This window comes from Sabethes cyaneus, chromosome 1 (assembly GCF_943734655.1).
Source record: "Sabethes cyaneus chromosome 1, idSabCyanKW18_F2, whole genome shotgun sequence".
Taxonomy (NCBI): Eukaryota; Metazoa; Arthropoda; class Insecta; order Diptera; family Culicidae; genus Sabethes; species Sabethes cyaneus.
The window spans coordinates 72,994,493-73,011,590 of NC_071353.1; the positions used below are offsets into that span (position 1 = coordinate 72,994,493).

Genomic DNA, 17,098 nt, shown 5'->3' on the forward strand with positions numbered 1-17,098 from the left:
ACAAATTTCCTTATAACTCGAGAACTAATCAAGCAAATGGAACCAAATTTGGCACGTGAAGGTTTTCGAGGGCAAGAATATTTTTTATAGTAAATTAGGACCCCTCCCCACTTTAAGAGGGGGGGCTCCTGTACCAAAGAAACACAATTTTCCTCATAACTCGAGAAGTAATTAAGCAAATGGAACCAAATTTGGCATGTGGGTGTTTTTGGAGACAAAATTTTTTTCTATGATGAATTGGGACCCCTCCCCGTTTTAGGAGGGGGGGATCCTATACACATGAAATACAAATTTCCTCATAACTGAAGAACTAATCAAGCAAATGGAACAAAATTTGGCATGTGAAAGTTTTCGAGGGCAAGAATATTTTCTATGGTGAATAAGGACCTCTCCCCACTATAAGGGGGGGGGGGGCTCCTATACAAACGAAATACAAATTTCCTCATAACTCGAGAACTAATCAAGCAAATGAAACCAAATTTGACACGTGGGTGTTTTTGGAGACAAAAATATTTTCTATGATGAACTGGGACCCCTCCTCACTTTAGGAGGGGGGGGGGCTATACAAATGAAATACTAATTTCCTCATAACTCGAGAGCTAATCAAGCAAATGAAACCAAATTTGGCATGTGAAAGTTTTCGAGGGCAAGAATATTTTCTATGGTGAATTAGGACCCCTCCCAACTTTAAGAGGGGGGTTCCTATGCAAATTAAATACAAATTTCCTCATAACTCGAGAACTAATCAAGCAAATACAACCAAATTTGGCATGTGGAGGTTTTTGGAGGCAAAAATATTTTCTATGGTGAATTAGGACCCCTCCCAACTTTAAGAGGGGGTGCTTCTATACAAATGAAATACAAATTTCCTCATAATTCGAGAACTAATCAAGCAAATGGAACCATATTTGGCATGTGGGTGTTTTTGGAGGCAACCATTTTTTCTATGATGAATTAGGACCCCTTACCTTTTTAAGAGGGGGGGCTCTCATACCAACGAAATACAAATTTCCTCATAACTCTAGAACTAATCAAGCAAATGGAACCAAATTTGACATGTAAGTGGTTTTGGACGCAAGATTTTTTTCTATGGTGAATTGAGACCTCTCTCTTCTTTAGAAAGCGAGTTATGGCCCATCTCCCCTTTAAGAGGGTGGGCTTCCATACAAATGAAATGCAAATTTCCTCTTATCTCGAGAACTAATCAATCAAATGGAACCAAATTTGGCATGTGAGAGTTTTAGATGGCAGAATTTTTTTTCTGTGGTGTATTACGACCCCTTTCTCTTTTAAGAGGGTGGGCTCCCATACAAATGAAATACAAATTTCCTTATAATTTGAGTACTAATCAAGCAAATGGAACCAAATTTACCATGTAGGAGATTTTTGAGTCTTGAATTTATTTTATGATAGTTAGAGACCTCTCACCCCTGTGGTAGGGGGATATGGACTCTCATACAAATGAAACAGAAATTTTTGCGAAACTCAAAAACTAATCCAACTCGAGAAATTCGAGACTCTTCCATAAAACATTAATCAATAACAAGACCACAAAAACTATCTATAGTAACACTAGATCATTCAGGACGAGCCGGTCGCGAGTGTTGCCGGTGACCCACCGTCGGAAGCGCCGCCCACTGGGGGGCTTGCAAAACTCGAGATAGTGACAAAGATCATCCGAGATTCATGATTTATGTACAACACAGGTTAATTTGTGGCAATACGAAGTTTGTCGGGTCAGCTAGTCTATACCTATAAAGAAGGATTTCTGTCTGTCTGTCCTGTGTTCCTTATAGAATCAAAAACTACTGAACCAATCGGCGTGAAAATTTGCATGTAGAGGTTTTTGGGGCCAGGAAAGGTTTTAGTGATGGTTAGAGACCCCTCCCCCCACTAAGAGGGGGGGCTCCCATACAAATGAAACACAAATTTCTGCATAACTCGAGAACTAATCAAGCAAATAGAACCACATTTGGCATGTGGGTGTTTTCGGTGACAAGAATTTATTCTAGGGTAATTTGAGACCCCTCCCCTCTTTATAAGGGGAATTATAACTCCTCTCCCCTTTAAGAGGGGGGGTTTCCATACAAATTTCCTCATAACTCGAGAACTAATCAAGCAAATGGAACCAAATTTGGCATGTGAAAGTTTTCGAGGGCAAGAAAATTTTCTATGTTGAATTAGGACCCCTCCTCACTTTAAGAGGGGGGGCTCCTGTACAAATGAAATACCAATTTCCTCATAACTCGAGAACTAATCAAGCAAATGGAACCAAATTTGGCATGTGTGTGTTTTTGGAGACAAAATTTTTTTCTATGATGAATTGGGACCCCTCCCCACTTTAAGTGGGGGGGGGCTCCTATACAAACGAAATACAAATTTCCTTATAACTCGAGAGCTAATCCAGCAAATGGAACCAAATTTGGCATGTAGGTGTTTTTGGAGGCAAGAATTTTTTCTATGATGAATAAGAACCTCTCCCCACTTTAGGAGGGGGGGCTCCTATACAAATGAAATACAAATTTCCTCATAACTCGAGAACTAATCAAGCAAATAGAACCAAATTTGGCATGTGGGTGTTTTCGGTGACAAGAATTTATTCTATGGTAAATTGAGACCCCTCCCTCTTTATAAGGGGAATTGTAACTCCTCTCCCCTTTAAAAGGGGGGGCTTCCATACAAATTTCCTCATAACTCGAGAACTAATCAAGCAAATGGAACCAAATTTGGCATGTGAAGGTTTTCGAGGGCAGGAAAATTTTCTACGGTGAATTCGGACCCCTCCCCACTTTAAGAGGAGGGGCTCCTGTACAAATGAAATACAAATTTCCTCCTAACTCGAGAACTAATCAAGCAAATAGAACAACATTTGGCATGTGGGTGTTTTTTTTGGTGACAAGAATTTATTCTATGGTGAATTGAGACCCCTCCCCTCTTTATAAGAGGAATTATAACTCCTCTCCCCTTTAAGAGGGGGGGCTTCCATACAAATTTCCTCATAACTCGAGAACTAATCAAGCAAATGGAACCAAATTTGGCATGTGAAGGTTTTCGAGAGCAAGAAAATTTTCTATGGTGAATTAGGACCCCTCCCCACTTTAAGAGGAGGGGCTCCTGTACAAATGAAATACAAATTTCCCCATAACTCGAGAACTAATCAAGCAAATAGAACCAAATTCGGCGTGTGGAGGTTTTTGGAGGCAAAAATATTTTCTACGGTGAATTAGGATCCTTCCACACTTCAAGAGGGGGGGCTTCTACACAAATGAAATACAAATTTTCTCATAATTCGAGAACTAATCAAGCAAATGGAACCATATTTGGCATGTGGGTGTTTTTGGAGGCAACCATTTTTCCCATTATGAATTAGGACTTCTTACCTTTTTAGGAGGGGGGGGGGGGGGGCTCCCATTCAAACGAAATACAAATTTGCTCATAACTTTAGAACTAATCAAGCAAATGGAACCAAATTTGGCATGTGAGAGTTTTAGATGGCAGAATTTTTTTTCTGTGGTGTATTACGACCCCTTTCCCTTTTAAGAGGGTGGGCTCCCATACAAATGAAATACAAATTTCCTTATAATTTGAGTACTAATCAAGCAAATGGAACCAAATTTAGCATGTAGGAGATTTTTGAGTCTTGAATTTATTTTATGATAGTTAGAGACCTCTCACCCCTGTGGTAGGGGGATATGGACTCTCATACAAATAAAACAGAAATTTTTGCGAAACTCAAAAACTAATCTAACTCGAGAAATTCGAGACTCTTCCATAAAACATTAATCAATAACAAGACACCTGAGAAGATAACTCAGGGAGTGGGGTTTAGGTATCCCGACCCCTCTAATGGGGCGTGAGGATCCCGACCCACTAAAACCCTACTCGAGTCTCCAGCCTCAATCCCCCCTGGCACCACCTTATCGGTATTACTTCAGGGAGGGGCTATTGTGCTTAATGCACTCGCTTAGATAACTACTGGACTATGGTAGTTAGGCTGTTTATTCGCCGTTGATCGGCTCTCCAGTGGTTTTGTAGCTCGAGTACAATCTGGGTAGCAGCCGCATTGACCGCTCCCCAGATGTCCGAGCTGGAACACATCTTTTGGACTAAGTTATCCGGGGTAGTGTCCTGTCCGCTCACTGCCATCATGCTGCTTCTCGCGCCCGCGAAACGAGGGCATATGAAGAAAGCATGTTCTGCCGTTTCCTCAACATCCACGCATTCGGGACACGCGGGGAACTCCGCATGCCCAAACTTATGCAGATACTGTCTGAAGCAACCATGCCCTGACAGAATTTGTGTCAGGTGGAAGTTGACTTCGCCGTGGCGCCTGTTGACCCACCCAGATAGTTCCGGGATAAGTCGGTGTGTCCACCGACCTTTTGTGGAATTAGACCATGCCCGCTGCCATGTGGTCATCGAGGCCGATCTTGTGGTACTCCGTATGCCTCTAGTTCCACGTTGGTTGAAGCACTCTACGTCTTCGCTGATAATAATGCCAATAGGCATCATACCTGCTAAGACGCAGATTGCGTCATATGAAACTGTGCGATACGCACTCGCCAGTCTCAAGCACATGAGACGATAGGTGCTTTCCAGCTTGGCTAGATAGCTTTTGGTACCTAACACCGATGACCACACCGGCCCGCCATACCTGAGTATTGACTGGACCACGTTGGCTAATATCCTTCGCTTGCTGCCATATACCGCAGAGCTATTAGACATCATACGAGACAATGCCGAAATAGCTGTGGAAGCCTTCTTGCAGGCATAGTCGACGTGGCTCCCGAACTTCAGCTTGTCGTCGACCATCACTCCCAGGAGTTTTAAGGACCGCGTTGACGAAATAGTGCAGTCCCCGACGCTGATATTTGCTTGCTGCACCGACTTGCGGTTGTTCACCACGACAACCTCCGTTTTATGATGCGCTAGCTCCAGTTTCCTGGAGCGCATCCAATCTTCAACAATGTTTATAGAGTGGGCAGCCGTCAACTCAACCTCTCTGATAGATTCACCATAGACTTCCAAGGTGATGTCATCCGCAAAGCCGACAATCACCACCCCTACCGGGAACTTTAGCTTCAACACCTCGTCATGCATGACGTTCCACAGCACCGGGCCCAGTATGGAACCTTGCGGAACCCCTGCGGTGATTGGAACGCACTTCTGACCCTCCTCCGTGTTGTAGCATAGCACACGATTCTGGAAATAATTTTCCAGGATCCTGTACAGCGACACCGGCACTTGGACGTTCCGAAGCGAGTTGGCTATGGAATCCCAGCTAGCGCTATTAAACGGATTTCTCACGTCGAGCGTGACAACTGCGCAATAGCGAATACCTGTCCTCTTGCGCTGGATCGCCGCCTCGGCTGTCTTAGTGACAGACAAGATGGCATTCACCGTAGATTTGCCTTTTCGGAAGCCGAATTGGTTCCTTAATAGACCGTTTGTACCCTCAGTATACCGTACGAGTCTGTTAAGGATAACCCTTTCCAGTACCTTGCCGGCAGTATCGAGTAGACAGATCGGCCCATATGAGGAGGGGACACCCGGAGGTTTTCCCGGCTTCGGCAATAGGACCAGATTCTGTCGCTTCCATCTGTCCGGGAAGTGGCCAGCTTCCAGGCATCTACTCATTACTACCCCGAATAATTCGGGAGCCTCTAACATAGCCGCTTTAATGGCCATATTCGGGATTCCATCTGGTCCCGGTGCCTTGCTCACCTTTAGGGATTTAGCGATCTCAATGAGTTCCTCGTTCGTAACCGTTACTTCCTCCCCGACCTCTAAACCGTCGTCGCCCACGTTACTTTGGATGTTCGGCTGGGAGGCCGACCATCCTACGCTATGGTCTGAGATACTGGAACGTCGGTCGTGGGAAGACTCAGCGGCCTGGGGCCAGGGCCTTGGCTCGTGGCGCGGAAAGAGGCCCTCGATGATCCGCTCCAGCATCTCTGGCGATTGCTCTGAGGGCGCCATCACTCCCTTGGTCTTTGCCATTACGACCCTGTAGACATCACCCCACGGGTTCGCATTGGCACTAGCAAATAACCTTTCAAAGCAGGCTCGTTTACTAGCTTTTATCCCACTCTTAAGCGCTGCGCGTGCAGCAGCAAGTGCTACTCGACATTCTGCTCTGCCTTCGTCCGAACGAGCTCTTTGCATAATTCTCCTCGCACGAAAGCACGCTCCGCGGAGTTCCGCAATTTCATCTGTCCACCAGTAAGCCGGTGACCTGCCATACCTATGTCGACCTTTCCTAGGCATGGTAGCGTCACATGCTCGCGACAGTACCTCAACCAAATGATCAGCGTTCGGATCGGGCATACCACGATCACCGCACTCTCTTCGGATTGCTTCCACAAATACTTCAGGATCGAATTATGATGTCTTCCACCCACGGGTGGTTGGAGTGTCGGCTCTACTCGCCGCCTGCCGTCTCGTTATCTGACCGACACCATAGCGGACCGCCTGATGGTCGCTGTGAGTGTAGCCATTGTCTACCCTCCAGTCTCCTATCAGACCAGGACTGCCGAATGTCACGTCGATGACAGACTCCGCACCGCTCCTACTGAAGGTACTTGTGGTGCCGACGTTGACCAGATCTACGTTGAGCTTTGCCAGAGCTTCAAGCAGCTGCTGAGCCGCGTGGCAGTGGTTTAAGTTCAGTCGCGTTACCTGCACTACGCCCGGGTTTTAGTCGCCAGCGCGCCTGCCGGGCACTTCGGGCCTCCTGTTGTGTGCTTAGCGTCCCGTTAGCCGGTACATATCAGGCACTTGGGTGGCGCAGTACAGTCCCTCGCTATATGACCCGTACCGCCACATCTCCTACACAAGTGGCTTCGGTCTGGCCCCTTACAGCTCCAGGACCTGTGCCCTCTCTCAAAGCACCGGAAGCAGGCCTCCGGCTGCTGGAACACGCTCAGTGGGCACACGGACCATCCCACCTTCAGCTTAGCCACTTTCAGGGCTGCATTTCCGTCTTCCAGTGGAAGTCTTATAGTTGCTACCTGGGTTCCTGCCGGTCTCTTACGCAGACGAACTGCCTCGGTAGTCACCACCACTTTGCATTGCTCGTTGAGAGCTCGTGCTAGTTCGCCCGCTTGGGTGATCTCGTCCAGGTTTTTAAGCTGGAGAGTCATCTCGGGCGTTAGTGCGCGGATCTGCACGCTATCGCCAAGGACCTTTTCTGCCAGCACTTTGTAAGCGGAACCCTTTTCAGTGGCGTTCTTTTTGAGTTCAAGAATCATGTCGCCTGTGCGAGAGCGGCGGATACTCCGCACATCCGCGCCAAGACCCTTCAACTGATCATGCCCTCTCATGGCCTTTAAAACTTCCGCATATTTCGGCCCCTCAGTTTTGAGGATAAGGGCATCGCCTTTGCTCCTTTTTTTCCTAGCCACTTTCCGTGGAGCTCGATCCTCCTCTTTCTTCCTGGCCTTCTTCTTTTTGACCAACTCCCACTGGTTGTCGGACGCTAACAGCGTCTTGTTACCCTCAGTAGGTTCTTCAGTTGCCTTACGACCCTCTGCTATCATGCGCTTCTTTGGACCCGTGGGGGTTTCTTCCCCTGGGGACTGCCTTGCGCGTTTGGCGGATGCCTTGTCGTTAGACTGCTCCGTAGTCGCGAGTGCCACGGAATGGTCAGTCATTGATGGGCAGGCATCTGTTTGTGCAGACCTTGATACAAGCGTCTTCTCTTTCTCTGCAACTTTTACTCGCGCTTCGAGTTCGCTGTGCTCCTTCGTCGCAGCACGCATGGTGCTCCCAAGCATGAGCAAACTTTGTTTCAGGTCCTTCGCTAAGGTGCTGCGACCTGCCACGAACTCGATAATGGCAATGATGAGACGCCGCTACCACTCTTGGTAGCATATCTCTCTTGCCTGCCACTGCTTTTATTAGCGACGGGCCGTTCATTGCTGCGTCCAGCGTAGATGCAGTTGGAGCGACAGGTGTGCCGTTTCCCTTTCCGCTTACGCTGGCGCTTCTACTGGTATCCATCGGCGGAGACCTCTGGATACCACTTCTTGCGAACGGATTATCTAATCCGTCCGCGCTCACTGAAGTTAATAAGTTAATGTTTTATTTTGATTGTTCATATAGAATCCCACGAGTTGAGGGGAAAGAAGAGTCCGCCGCATCAGAGCCCCTCATGATGCGGTAAGGGCTGTTTGCTGTGGAGGGCGCTCTGGTACTCCATATATATATATATATATATATATATATATATATATATATATATATATATATATATATATATATATATATATATATATATATATATATATATATATATATATATATAGGTAGATAGATAGATGTACAAGAAAATATTTATAATTAATCTGATATTTTTTTTAATTTTAGATATTGCCGAATGCTGGAAGAAGGTTCTTTCCGTGGAAGAAGTGCCGATTTTATTATGATGTTTTTATTCGGAGGTGTTGTTATGATAGTATCCTTTTGCAATAATCTGTGGTTAAAATCAATATCACCTAGTATTAAAATTATCAAATTGTATAGAAATTAGGGAGCACACCGACTAGGTACGTTGTATTATAGTCGATGCAAGATGTATCAAAAGTGGATTCCTCTTAATTAATGTATTTTCGTATACCTACCCGAGCAAAGTTTTAGAGCAAACTATAATCAAAATGATTATTTTGATGCAACGGATTTTGATTGATCCGTGTAATTTCATTGTGGTTGACTTAGTGGTTAAAATATCAAAATTGATTGCAAAAATTCCACGCTATGATATTATTTTTGCTATTGCTATTAAAAATATAAATCAAAGGGGCTTAGAAGGCCCTATTCTCACAATCACTTCACCTAAATTTTTAAGTGAGAGCACAATTTGTGATTCTGAGAGTCACCCAGGTGACTTTACGAATCAAGGGCCCTATTCTCACAGTTACCTCACTCACCTCACTTCTCACACGGGCCCTATTCTTACAGTCGCTCTTACCTCACTTCACAGGCCTTATTTGATTTGTACAATCACCCAGGTGAGCGGAGTCTCCTAGGTGACTCTCAGAATTGCAAATTGTGCTTTCACCCAAAAAATTTAGGTGGGGTGACTGTGAGGGTCAATCGTAAATAGAACATGTCAACACATTTTTTTAAAATAAAAATAAAGACAGATTCTGATACATCATAAGTGCCATTTGGGCTTAGTAACAAAGTTGGATTTTTACAGCAGAATAACGTACATGCATTAAAATAATGGGCTTTTTTCGGATGGTGATAAAAACAACTAAGACAGCTAATTGAGTTTGATGAATTTCGCATGGAAGGTAATTATATTAGCTTACCTGCAAAAAAATTCTACGCTCTTGCGAGGGGCCTTCCGGCAGTTAACCGGCACATTCGCCATGGCGGACGAAAACATGCGTGTATGCATATTTTTGAGCTTTTTCTTCGTTTTATTTATAAATTCCTCCTCAGTTTTCACGACAAAATTGTTGCAGTAGATCTTACGCTTCAGGTTTGCACAGAAATTCTTGATGGAACGTTGGGCGGGTTCGTCGACTTCGATATTCAGCCGCTCCATCTCCTCCAACGATCGCTTCGAGTAGTGATCCGACGCTAGATCCGTCCAGAACACCGCGTAATTGCCCTTATGGTCTTTCTTGATGAACGACGCAACTTCCGGCAGGCACTTCGTACTATACATTTCGCCGTTCATGACCAGTCCAGAGCGAAAGAAGAGCGGCTTTGACATCCCCTTCTCGCTGATTGTAAGCCACAGCAGCACCTACTTGGAGAACTTGTGTGGAACTTCATCTCGGAGCTCAAATTCGGGGTAATTAAAATACGAAGTGCCCTGCCAGTCGTTGCCATCTAGGGTGAGATAGGTCTCTCACCACCGGCACGTCGCGATTCGCCGGGAAAATCGTCTTGACTATTTTATTCAGCCGCTGCCGCTGCGTCATTGCTTGCACCTCCGAGACCAGTGGCCGGGACTGGCGCTTCCTGACATGTATGTTCATGTTCGCCAGATACTTTTTCATTGTTTGGTCAGTTGCGCCGATCTTCCGGCCAAGCGCATGCAGTGATGTAACCACTTTTCCCTCGGTCTTCCTCTTCAGCATCCTTTGGAGCTTCTTGCGCTCAGGGTCGTCGGTCGTCTGGAACCGGGCTTTCTTTCGATGCTCTGATTGTTGTCCAATAGAGCCAAGATGTTGTAGAAGCCGGGCGTATCCGGCGTCTAAAAAGCACCGCACGATGTCCGTTTTCGACGCGGCGGGATACAGTTTTTTGAACGCGCACACTTCTGAACGGAGTAGCTTTACTGTTTTCGTCATCACGGTTAGAGTTCGACTGATAGAGCTGTAGAATTTTTTGCAGGTAAGCCAATATAATTATACTTCCATGGGAAATTTATCAAACTCAATTAGCTGTCTTAGTTTTTTTCATCACCATCCGAAAAAAGTCCATTTTTTAATGCATACGTTTTATAACATATTTGATTTATTTTTGTTGTCAAACCTTGCTCTGGTAGTTAATCATATATTCCAAACCTTATTTTCACAGCAATATCCTACTGTTAAATGTTGTCAAATACAATAGCTATAGCCTATTACATCGAACTAGTTAAACTTAAAAAAACAATACAAATTGGCTTCTTCCGATGCCATGCTGCTTCGTTTTTGACGTAGGACTACGTCTTTGTTTACTATACTGGGTAGCAGGTTTGGCACTCTTCGCTTCGATTTTTCTCTTTTGATTATTGCACCTCAACCAAGTAGAATTTGAAAAAGTGGTGTATTGAGCGTTTGGAAAGCTGTAGATACTGTCGAAGAAAGTAAAGGTAAATCTTTTGTATTTACGGTGCTATCGGGTTGCAATGCCGTTGCATAGTGGTCTAAAAGCAAAAAACGTGCGCATTAGACTTTTGAATGGGAAATCTTGGTTTTAGGTTTATGAAACCACCTTTGTAAGAGTTTCTTGATATTAAAAGCTCTATCGTTCGAGGGAGTTCAATTTTTGATTAATCCCCCTAAAAGTGAAATAATTGATGTGTGATGTGCACATTGATGTGTTCTACGAAATTTTTGAGCATATTACAAGAAATTTTGCTGAAGACAGTAACCATCTATCTCTTCAACGAAGATAGAAAAATCCTGTCTCTTATAACTCAATGGTTTTTTTAAGCTTTTGGCATATTACCTCACGCTTAACACCACTTTTTTTTTATTAATAAATATACATAATTTAGATACAGCAATTTCAGTCAGTTTAATTAACTGGAATTGTAGAAATCCTAAAGCACGATCAACAATGTTCATAAAAATTGACAGATGTTTAAGAAATTTCCGAACTCTGTTATAAACAATTTCCGTTTGTTCCACCTTTCTTCTCTGATCTCTTTCTTGAATGTATAACAAGCTGATTCTTGCACTCTCAAATTGAATGAGATCGCTTTAGCAACCAGCCATAATGCAGCTTTCATCCGTTTAGATTTTTGTGGGATCTTTGACTGAAGAATGTATTCTATATCGCTATTTTGAATATTAAAACGCCCACTAACGATGTGTCTGCACCAACCCCCATATTTTTTTTTGCATTTTTACACATTTTAATTCGGTGATCATTGGAGTCCGGCAAATTACATTTTTTGCAGTATGTCGAAGTGATATTTCCAATTCCTTAAGCATGAAGTTTTTCTTTATTGGTAATTAAATCGTTAACAAAAGTATCGAGTTTTGCCCGGTCTTGAAAATTTAAAAACCGCGAGTTTATATTTTCCCAAATATTCTCCCAGTTTAGAGTCATTTTTCTCTTAATTTTGGGTTTATGACCAGGTTTGTCGACAAAGTAGCTGTATAAAAGTTTCGTTGTATCTAAGGTATAATTATTTTTCAAGAAGCGACTCTCTTGCAACCATTCTTTTGCATTTCTAGTTAATTTATGGGTAAAATTGCAGTCAATGGCAAATTTTTCTTCGACACAAGGCAAGGCACGTGTATTGTAAAAAATATTCTTCAGAAAAAGAGCTTTAGCTTTAGCTTCAACATCTACTAGCCTAAATCCTTCCTTAGTATTATTAAGATACAGCTGATTTCTGTCCACTTTGAAAATAAAACTGCTCCGTATGAATTTCCCGCATGCCGATTTAATTTAACCTAAGTGAGCATTGAACGGATGCAGAATTTGTGCCATATACCATAACTTTGACAAAATGTATATATTCAAAACAATACATCGCTCAATAATGTTCAACCGACGCATATTATGCATTTGCATAGGGGTCATTCCATCTCAAACGTACACAAAAATCGGAAAAATTGGATTCGACCATCAGCGATATCAACTAAAGTTGGCATAAATGTTCATTCCGACCCCACAACCATTTTCCCAAAATATTGTGCCGATTGATCAATCCCCCTAGCAGTGGTGCTACTTCCTTTTTTACAGATTTTCAAAAAAAGTCAAATATCTCTGAAACTGTTTGATGTGAAGACATGCCAATATATTTTTTCTATTGATTTTTGGCCGCGCAATCGAATGATGTTATCAGTTTTTATCTAATTTGTCAAAATCATAAATTTTTTGCGATTTAAAACGAAAAATGCGAATATCTCAAAACACCCCCAATTTTATTTTCAAATAAATATGCTCAAAATGTTCGCCAGAAATTTCTACACAAGAATACCTTAACTAGAAAAAGCAATATTGGTAGTTTGGGAGATATGGCGTTTTGAATATCAGGGGCAGGCGTAATTTTAATTGAATTGTTAGCGAAAGTATGTTTAAACACGTCTACCTAAAGTTTCCGGACATTTTCATGACTAAATAATGTATTTTAATGATAAAGATGCATTTTCAACATGCAATCAGCATAATAAATTTTGATGTTCTGGATACTTTTATATATATTTAAATAAAAGCTACAAATTCGTACAAATTTTTATAGTTTTATTATATAAGTGTGCTAGTTAGGCCGTTGCAAATCATATTTAAAGTTTTTGTCACCCCTCCCTTGGAAATTGGCTTGAAAAATCGGGGGGCAAAAAAATAATTTGTAGGATATGAGTCAAATTTCTTTTTATAAAATCAATTGTCTGTGGGCTCTACAGTCTGAAAAACTCGAAAAATGAGTCTCTGAGTTGAAGTAACGCTTCTAGCACGCAACAGAAATGGAAATTCGAACAATGGAATTTCCGAAAATCGTCCAAAAAAATTTCCTTCGTTTTCGTCTTTTTTTTGTTTATTTTTGCATAGAAAATAATAACGTATATATTATAAGCAAGAATAGATTCGGTTTTCACGTTTAAACCTTAAATAAAAATTCTTAAAATCCATGTTTATTTTTGCTCGATTAAAAAATTCACTTTGTTTTTTTTTCGCCTCCCCCCCTTCAGTGGCCGAACACCGAAAGGACAAAAACTTTATAAAATATTTGTAATGGCCTTATTTGAGCGATATAATGCATTATTATGTCGACTAATGTGGTATTTCACTCCTGAGATTATTCGAAAGTTCGAAGTAATTTCGAAACTAAGTAAGTCAGTCCATCTGGATCGGGAGATTTTTTTTCTATAAACATCGGCGTAAAACTGATAGTAGTTCAGCTTCTGTAATCTCTTTCATTAGCTCTCTTCGATCTTCCTCTGAAAGAACATTTCTAATGTGATTTAATGGATCTTCACTCGCTATATTGTTTACACTCCTGTCTGCCGTAAACAACTCTGAGAAATAATTAAAAGCTAAAGTTTTTAATGTAGAAATGTCAACAGTAACTACATTTCCATCCCTTATCAAATCAAAATCAGTTTTTCTATTTTAGCTTTTTTTGTAGTTGTTGTATGACTTTTTCATGTTCTACAAAGTTGTACAAATAGTAAAAATACACAATTTTACCTAATATAGTATACCTCTATCTTTGCTAGTTTAGGAACGTAAACTATTATTGTATCTATTATAGCAGAATTGCGACTATAAACATTGACAAAGAAACTATAGTAACGTTCAAAAGCATTGTTTTAATTTCTATTACATGTTGGTCATTTATTGGGGAATACTAATGAAACCTTCTGGATTTAGTATATGTAGTTATGTTATGAAGTTATGTAGTTTTTAAGCAGTAGTTATTAGTTTTGTAGTTTTTAAGCAACTTTGTTTAATTTACCGCCGTCTGCGCAAAGTTGAGTAATTTGGAGTCGAAGTTGGGGTATTTTTGACTTTAAAATTCCCTAAACTGACAAAGATAGAAGTATACTATAAAATAGAAAAACTGATTTTAACGATTCTTTAGAAACAGGATTTTTCTATTCTCGCAGAAGAGATAGAAGGTTACTGTCTTCAGCAACATTTCTTGTAATAATATACTCTAAAACTTCGTAGAACACATCAATGTGCTAAATTGAAACTGAAGAACAATAAAAAATTTATTTCACTTTTAGGGGGATTAATCAAAACTTGAGCTCCATCAAACGATAAAGCGTTTACTATTAAGAAACTCTTCCAAAGGTTCCATAAACCTAAAACCAAGTTTTCCCACTCAAAAGTCTAATGCGCACGTTTTTTCGCTTTTAGACCACTGCAATGGGTTAACCCATTTTTCTCCTAGCGTTGCGAAAATGCAACGCACCCTTTTCGCGATTCTATAGAGAAGGCTAGGTTTGAGATATCAACTTGGGCCCTAAAAAACAAAAAAAAATCTAATCGACCTGTTTTTGCTCAGATGTGACATTACAGCCGTGTAAACATTACAGGTTTTGCTAATTTTCAGTCGGTTCAAACTAGTAACTTTGCCCTCGAATGGAAAAGGCGAAACCGGTAGAAGCGGGAACGTCAATGACAGTATTTTTGGATCCGAATCTAATGTTCTAATCTATCCGCAATGACAAAGCTATGTAAAACCTGCTTACCACCCATCCACCCCCCTGTAAGTGCAAGCTTTTGCATTTTTTCAGCATAGCGAGCGCTGCGAAACATACGGACAAAATTAAAAAACAACATCTCTGCGGTTTTTTCTTAGTTGATCTAAAGCAATACTTTCCTGAAAGTTTCAGCTTTTTTATCTTTGCTGGAAAAAGTGTGTTAACCCATTAAGCGGTCAATGACCCCTTCATGGTCTGTCTCTGTCTGTCTCAAATTTGGCATGTGAGGGATTTTGGAGTCTTGAATTTATTGTATGATGGTTAGAGACCTCTCACACCTGTGGTAGGGGGATAAGGACTCTTATACAAATAAAACAGAAATTTTTGCGTAACTCAAAAACTAATCGAACAGGAGAAACTCGACTCTTCCATAAAACATTACTCAATAACACGGCCAAAAAAACTATCTATAGTAACATTACATCATTCAGGGCGAGACGGGCATAAAGTATAAAGTTCATTTATAAAATTCTCGAATACTAAGTACACGCACAGATAAACTTGTATAGTGCCTGATAAAGTAAATCGAATAAATAATTACAGTAAAGAATGCCTGTTAAATAAATAAAGGTATCATACGAAAGCTGAGAGGATAGATCACCGTAATCGAAATCATGTAAATCTTAGTTCGGATAAGTGACCGAGCCAAAGTCCGAACCGCGTGCTAAGACACGCCAATCCCTTTTGCTTGTAGACCCATGAAGTTTACCCCAAAGTGGTACACTGTGGCAGACTCTCGAGTCGTTTCTCGACTAAGCGGCCTGCCAAGGAAAACTCCTTTTGTGGACAAAGACGCGAAAGAGAGATTTCCCGTCTGATGAGTGCGATGCGCATGCCAGCGGTAGCATATCGAACAGCCACCCATCCGGAGATTGGTAACTTTCCTCTCAAGCAGCAGCCGAAGCTGCCAGTAACATCCCGAACCAACAGTGGTGAATTCCCCGCTTGAGGCAATTGAAGCCGATAGGAGCAGCCAACGCCGAAAGCAGTCGCCGTTCCCCGCAAGCAGCAGCCTCCCCCGAAATCAGAAGACAGCTTCGATAGCAGTCACTCGTGTCGTTTCCCCTCCGCAGATCTAGCAGCAGCAGCATCCGGCCGCACAGTGAGACCATTCTGGAAAAAGGTGGTCAAAAGTCTTTTCTCGCTTTTCCTGACGTTTTTGAGCTTAGGTGTCTTAGGAGAAGTTTCATAAAAATGTATTCTGCATCTAATGACATTTTCTTATAATTATATATTAAGGGGATAACAAATTTGGAAAAATTAATTTTTTATAGAAACTAGATAGCATGGTCATGTGTTCGGCAAAGTTGTAGAACTTTGAATTTCATTAAACTTCGCCGAAGATACTAAGTATCTGCATCATATGGCTTGCGATAGAGGTGTGCGCCGGTCAGATTATCGGCGGCGGCGGCGCAGGAATCATTTTTATTCGGCGGCGGCGGCGTCGCCGGCGTGACGCCGTTCGTTACTATCGGCGGCGGCGTGCGTCGGCGTGCGAGTATTTTACACCGTTAAATTACCGCATTTCGTATAAGTTTAAGCAAAATCTTTTTTAAAATCGAACTTAAGTTGACAAGTAAAACAAATATTAATAATGCTTATTTTGTGAATAATTTTTAATGACCCTTAAATCTTTGAATTATTTTTTATTGGTATGTTTGCGAATACGCGATATGGTAGACACTAGTACGTAAAAGGCAGGGAAGATTGGGATACGCACCCCATCTTTCGATTTTATGCCATACATATGAACGTTCGATTGCTATAGATCGAATTTAAATTTCAGTTTTCTGCCAATGCACAGTGGTCCAGAAACGAAAGTTAAGTGGAAACTTACTTTTGCGGCTAAGCGTTTTATAATAGCTCCCTACAATGTTCAGCAAAGTTGTCCAACTCTAAAAGACAATTAATGCGAAATCAACGACTAAGTTCCAGTTTGGCTTGTAAACACATAATCCATAATAACTTTTTATAAGAAAGAGATAGAAGGATAATTTCTTCGACAAAGTTGTAGCTAAAGATTATATAAGTAACTTTGCCAAAGACATAGTAGGCGTATTTTTAGGCGTTTCTAACTTACAGGGTGTTTTACAACAAGACCTCTCAAAAATCACTTTTTCGCTGATTTCTTCAAATGCAGTGGTTTTATTGCATCATAATGTTTTACAAAGTTGGTTATCTTATCAAAAGACATATTTTTGTAGAACATT

The 17,098-nt window shown here is 41.6% G+C and overlaps 1 protein-coding gene across 1 annotated transcript in view; it reads left to right on the top strand.

The window, feature by feature from the left end:
• The window catches only part of LOC128735409 (derlin-2), a 154,686-nt gene that overhangs the window by 78,680 nt on the left and 58,908 nt on the right, over nucleotides 1–17,098 (top strand). The window contains exon 3 of the mRNA XM_053829899.1: nucleotides 8,368–8,455. Within this exon, the coding sequence (XP_053685874.1) occupies nucleotides 8,368–8,455 (88 nt within the window). The remainder of the gene's footprint in view (nucleotides 1–8,367; nucleotides 8,456–17,098) is intronic.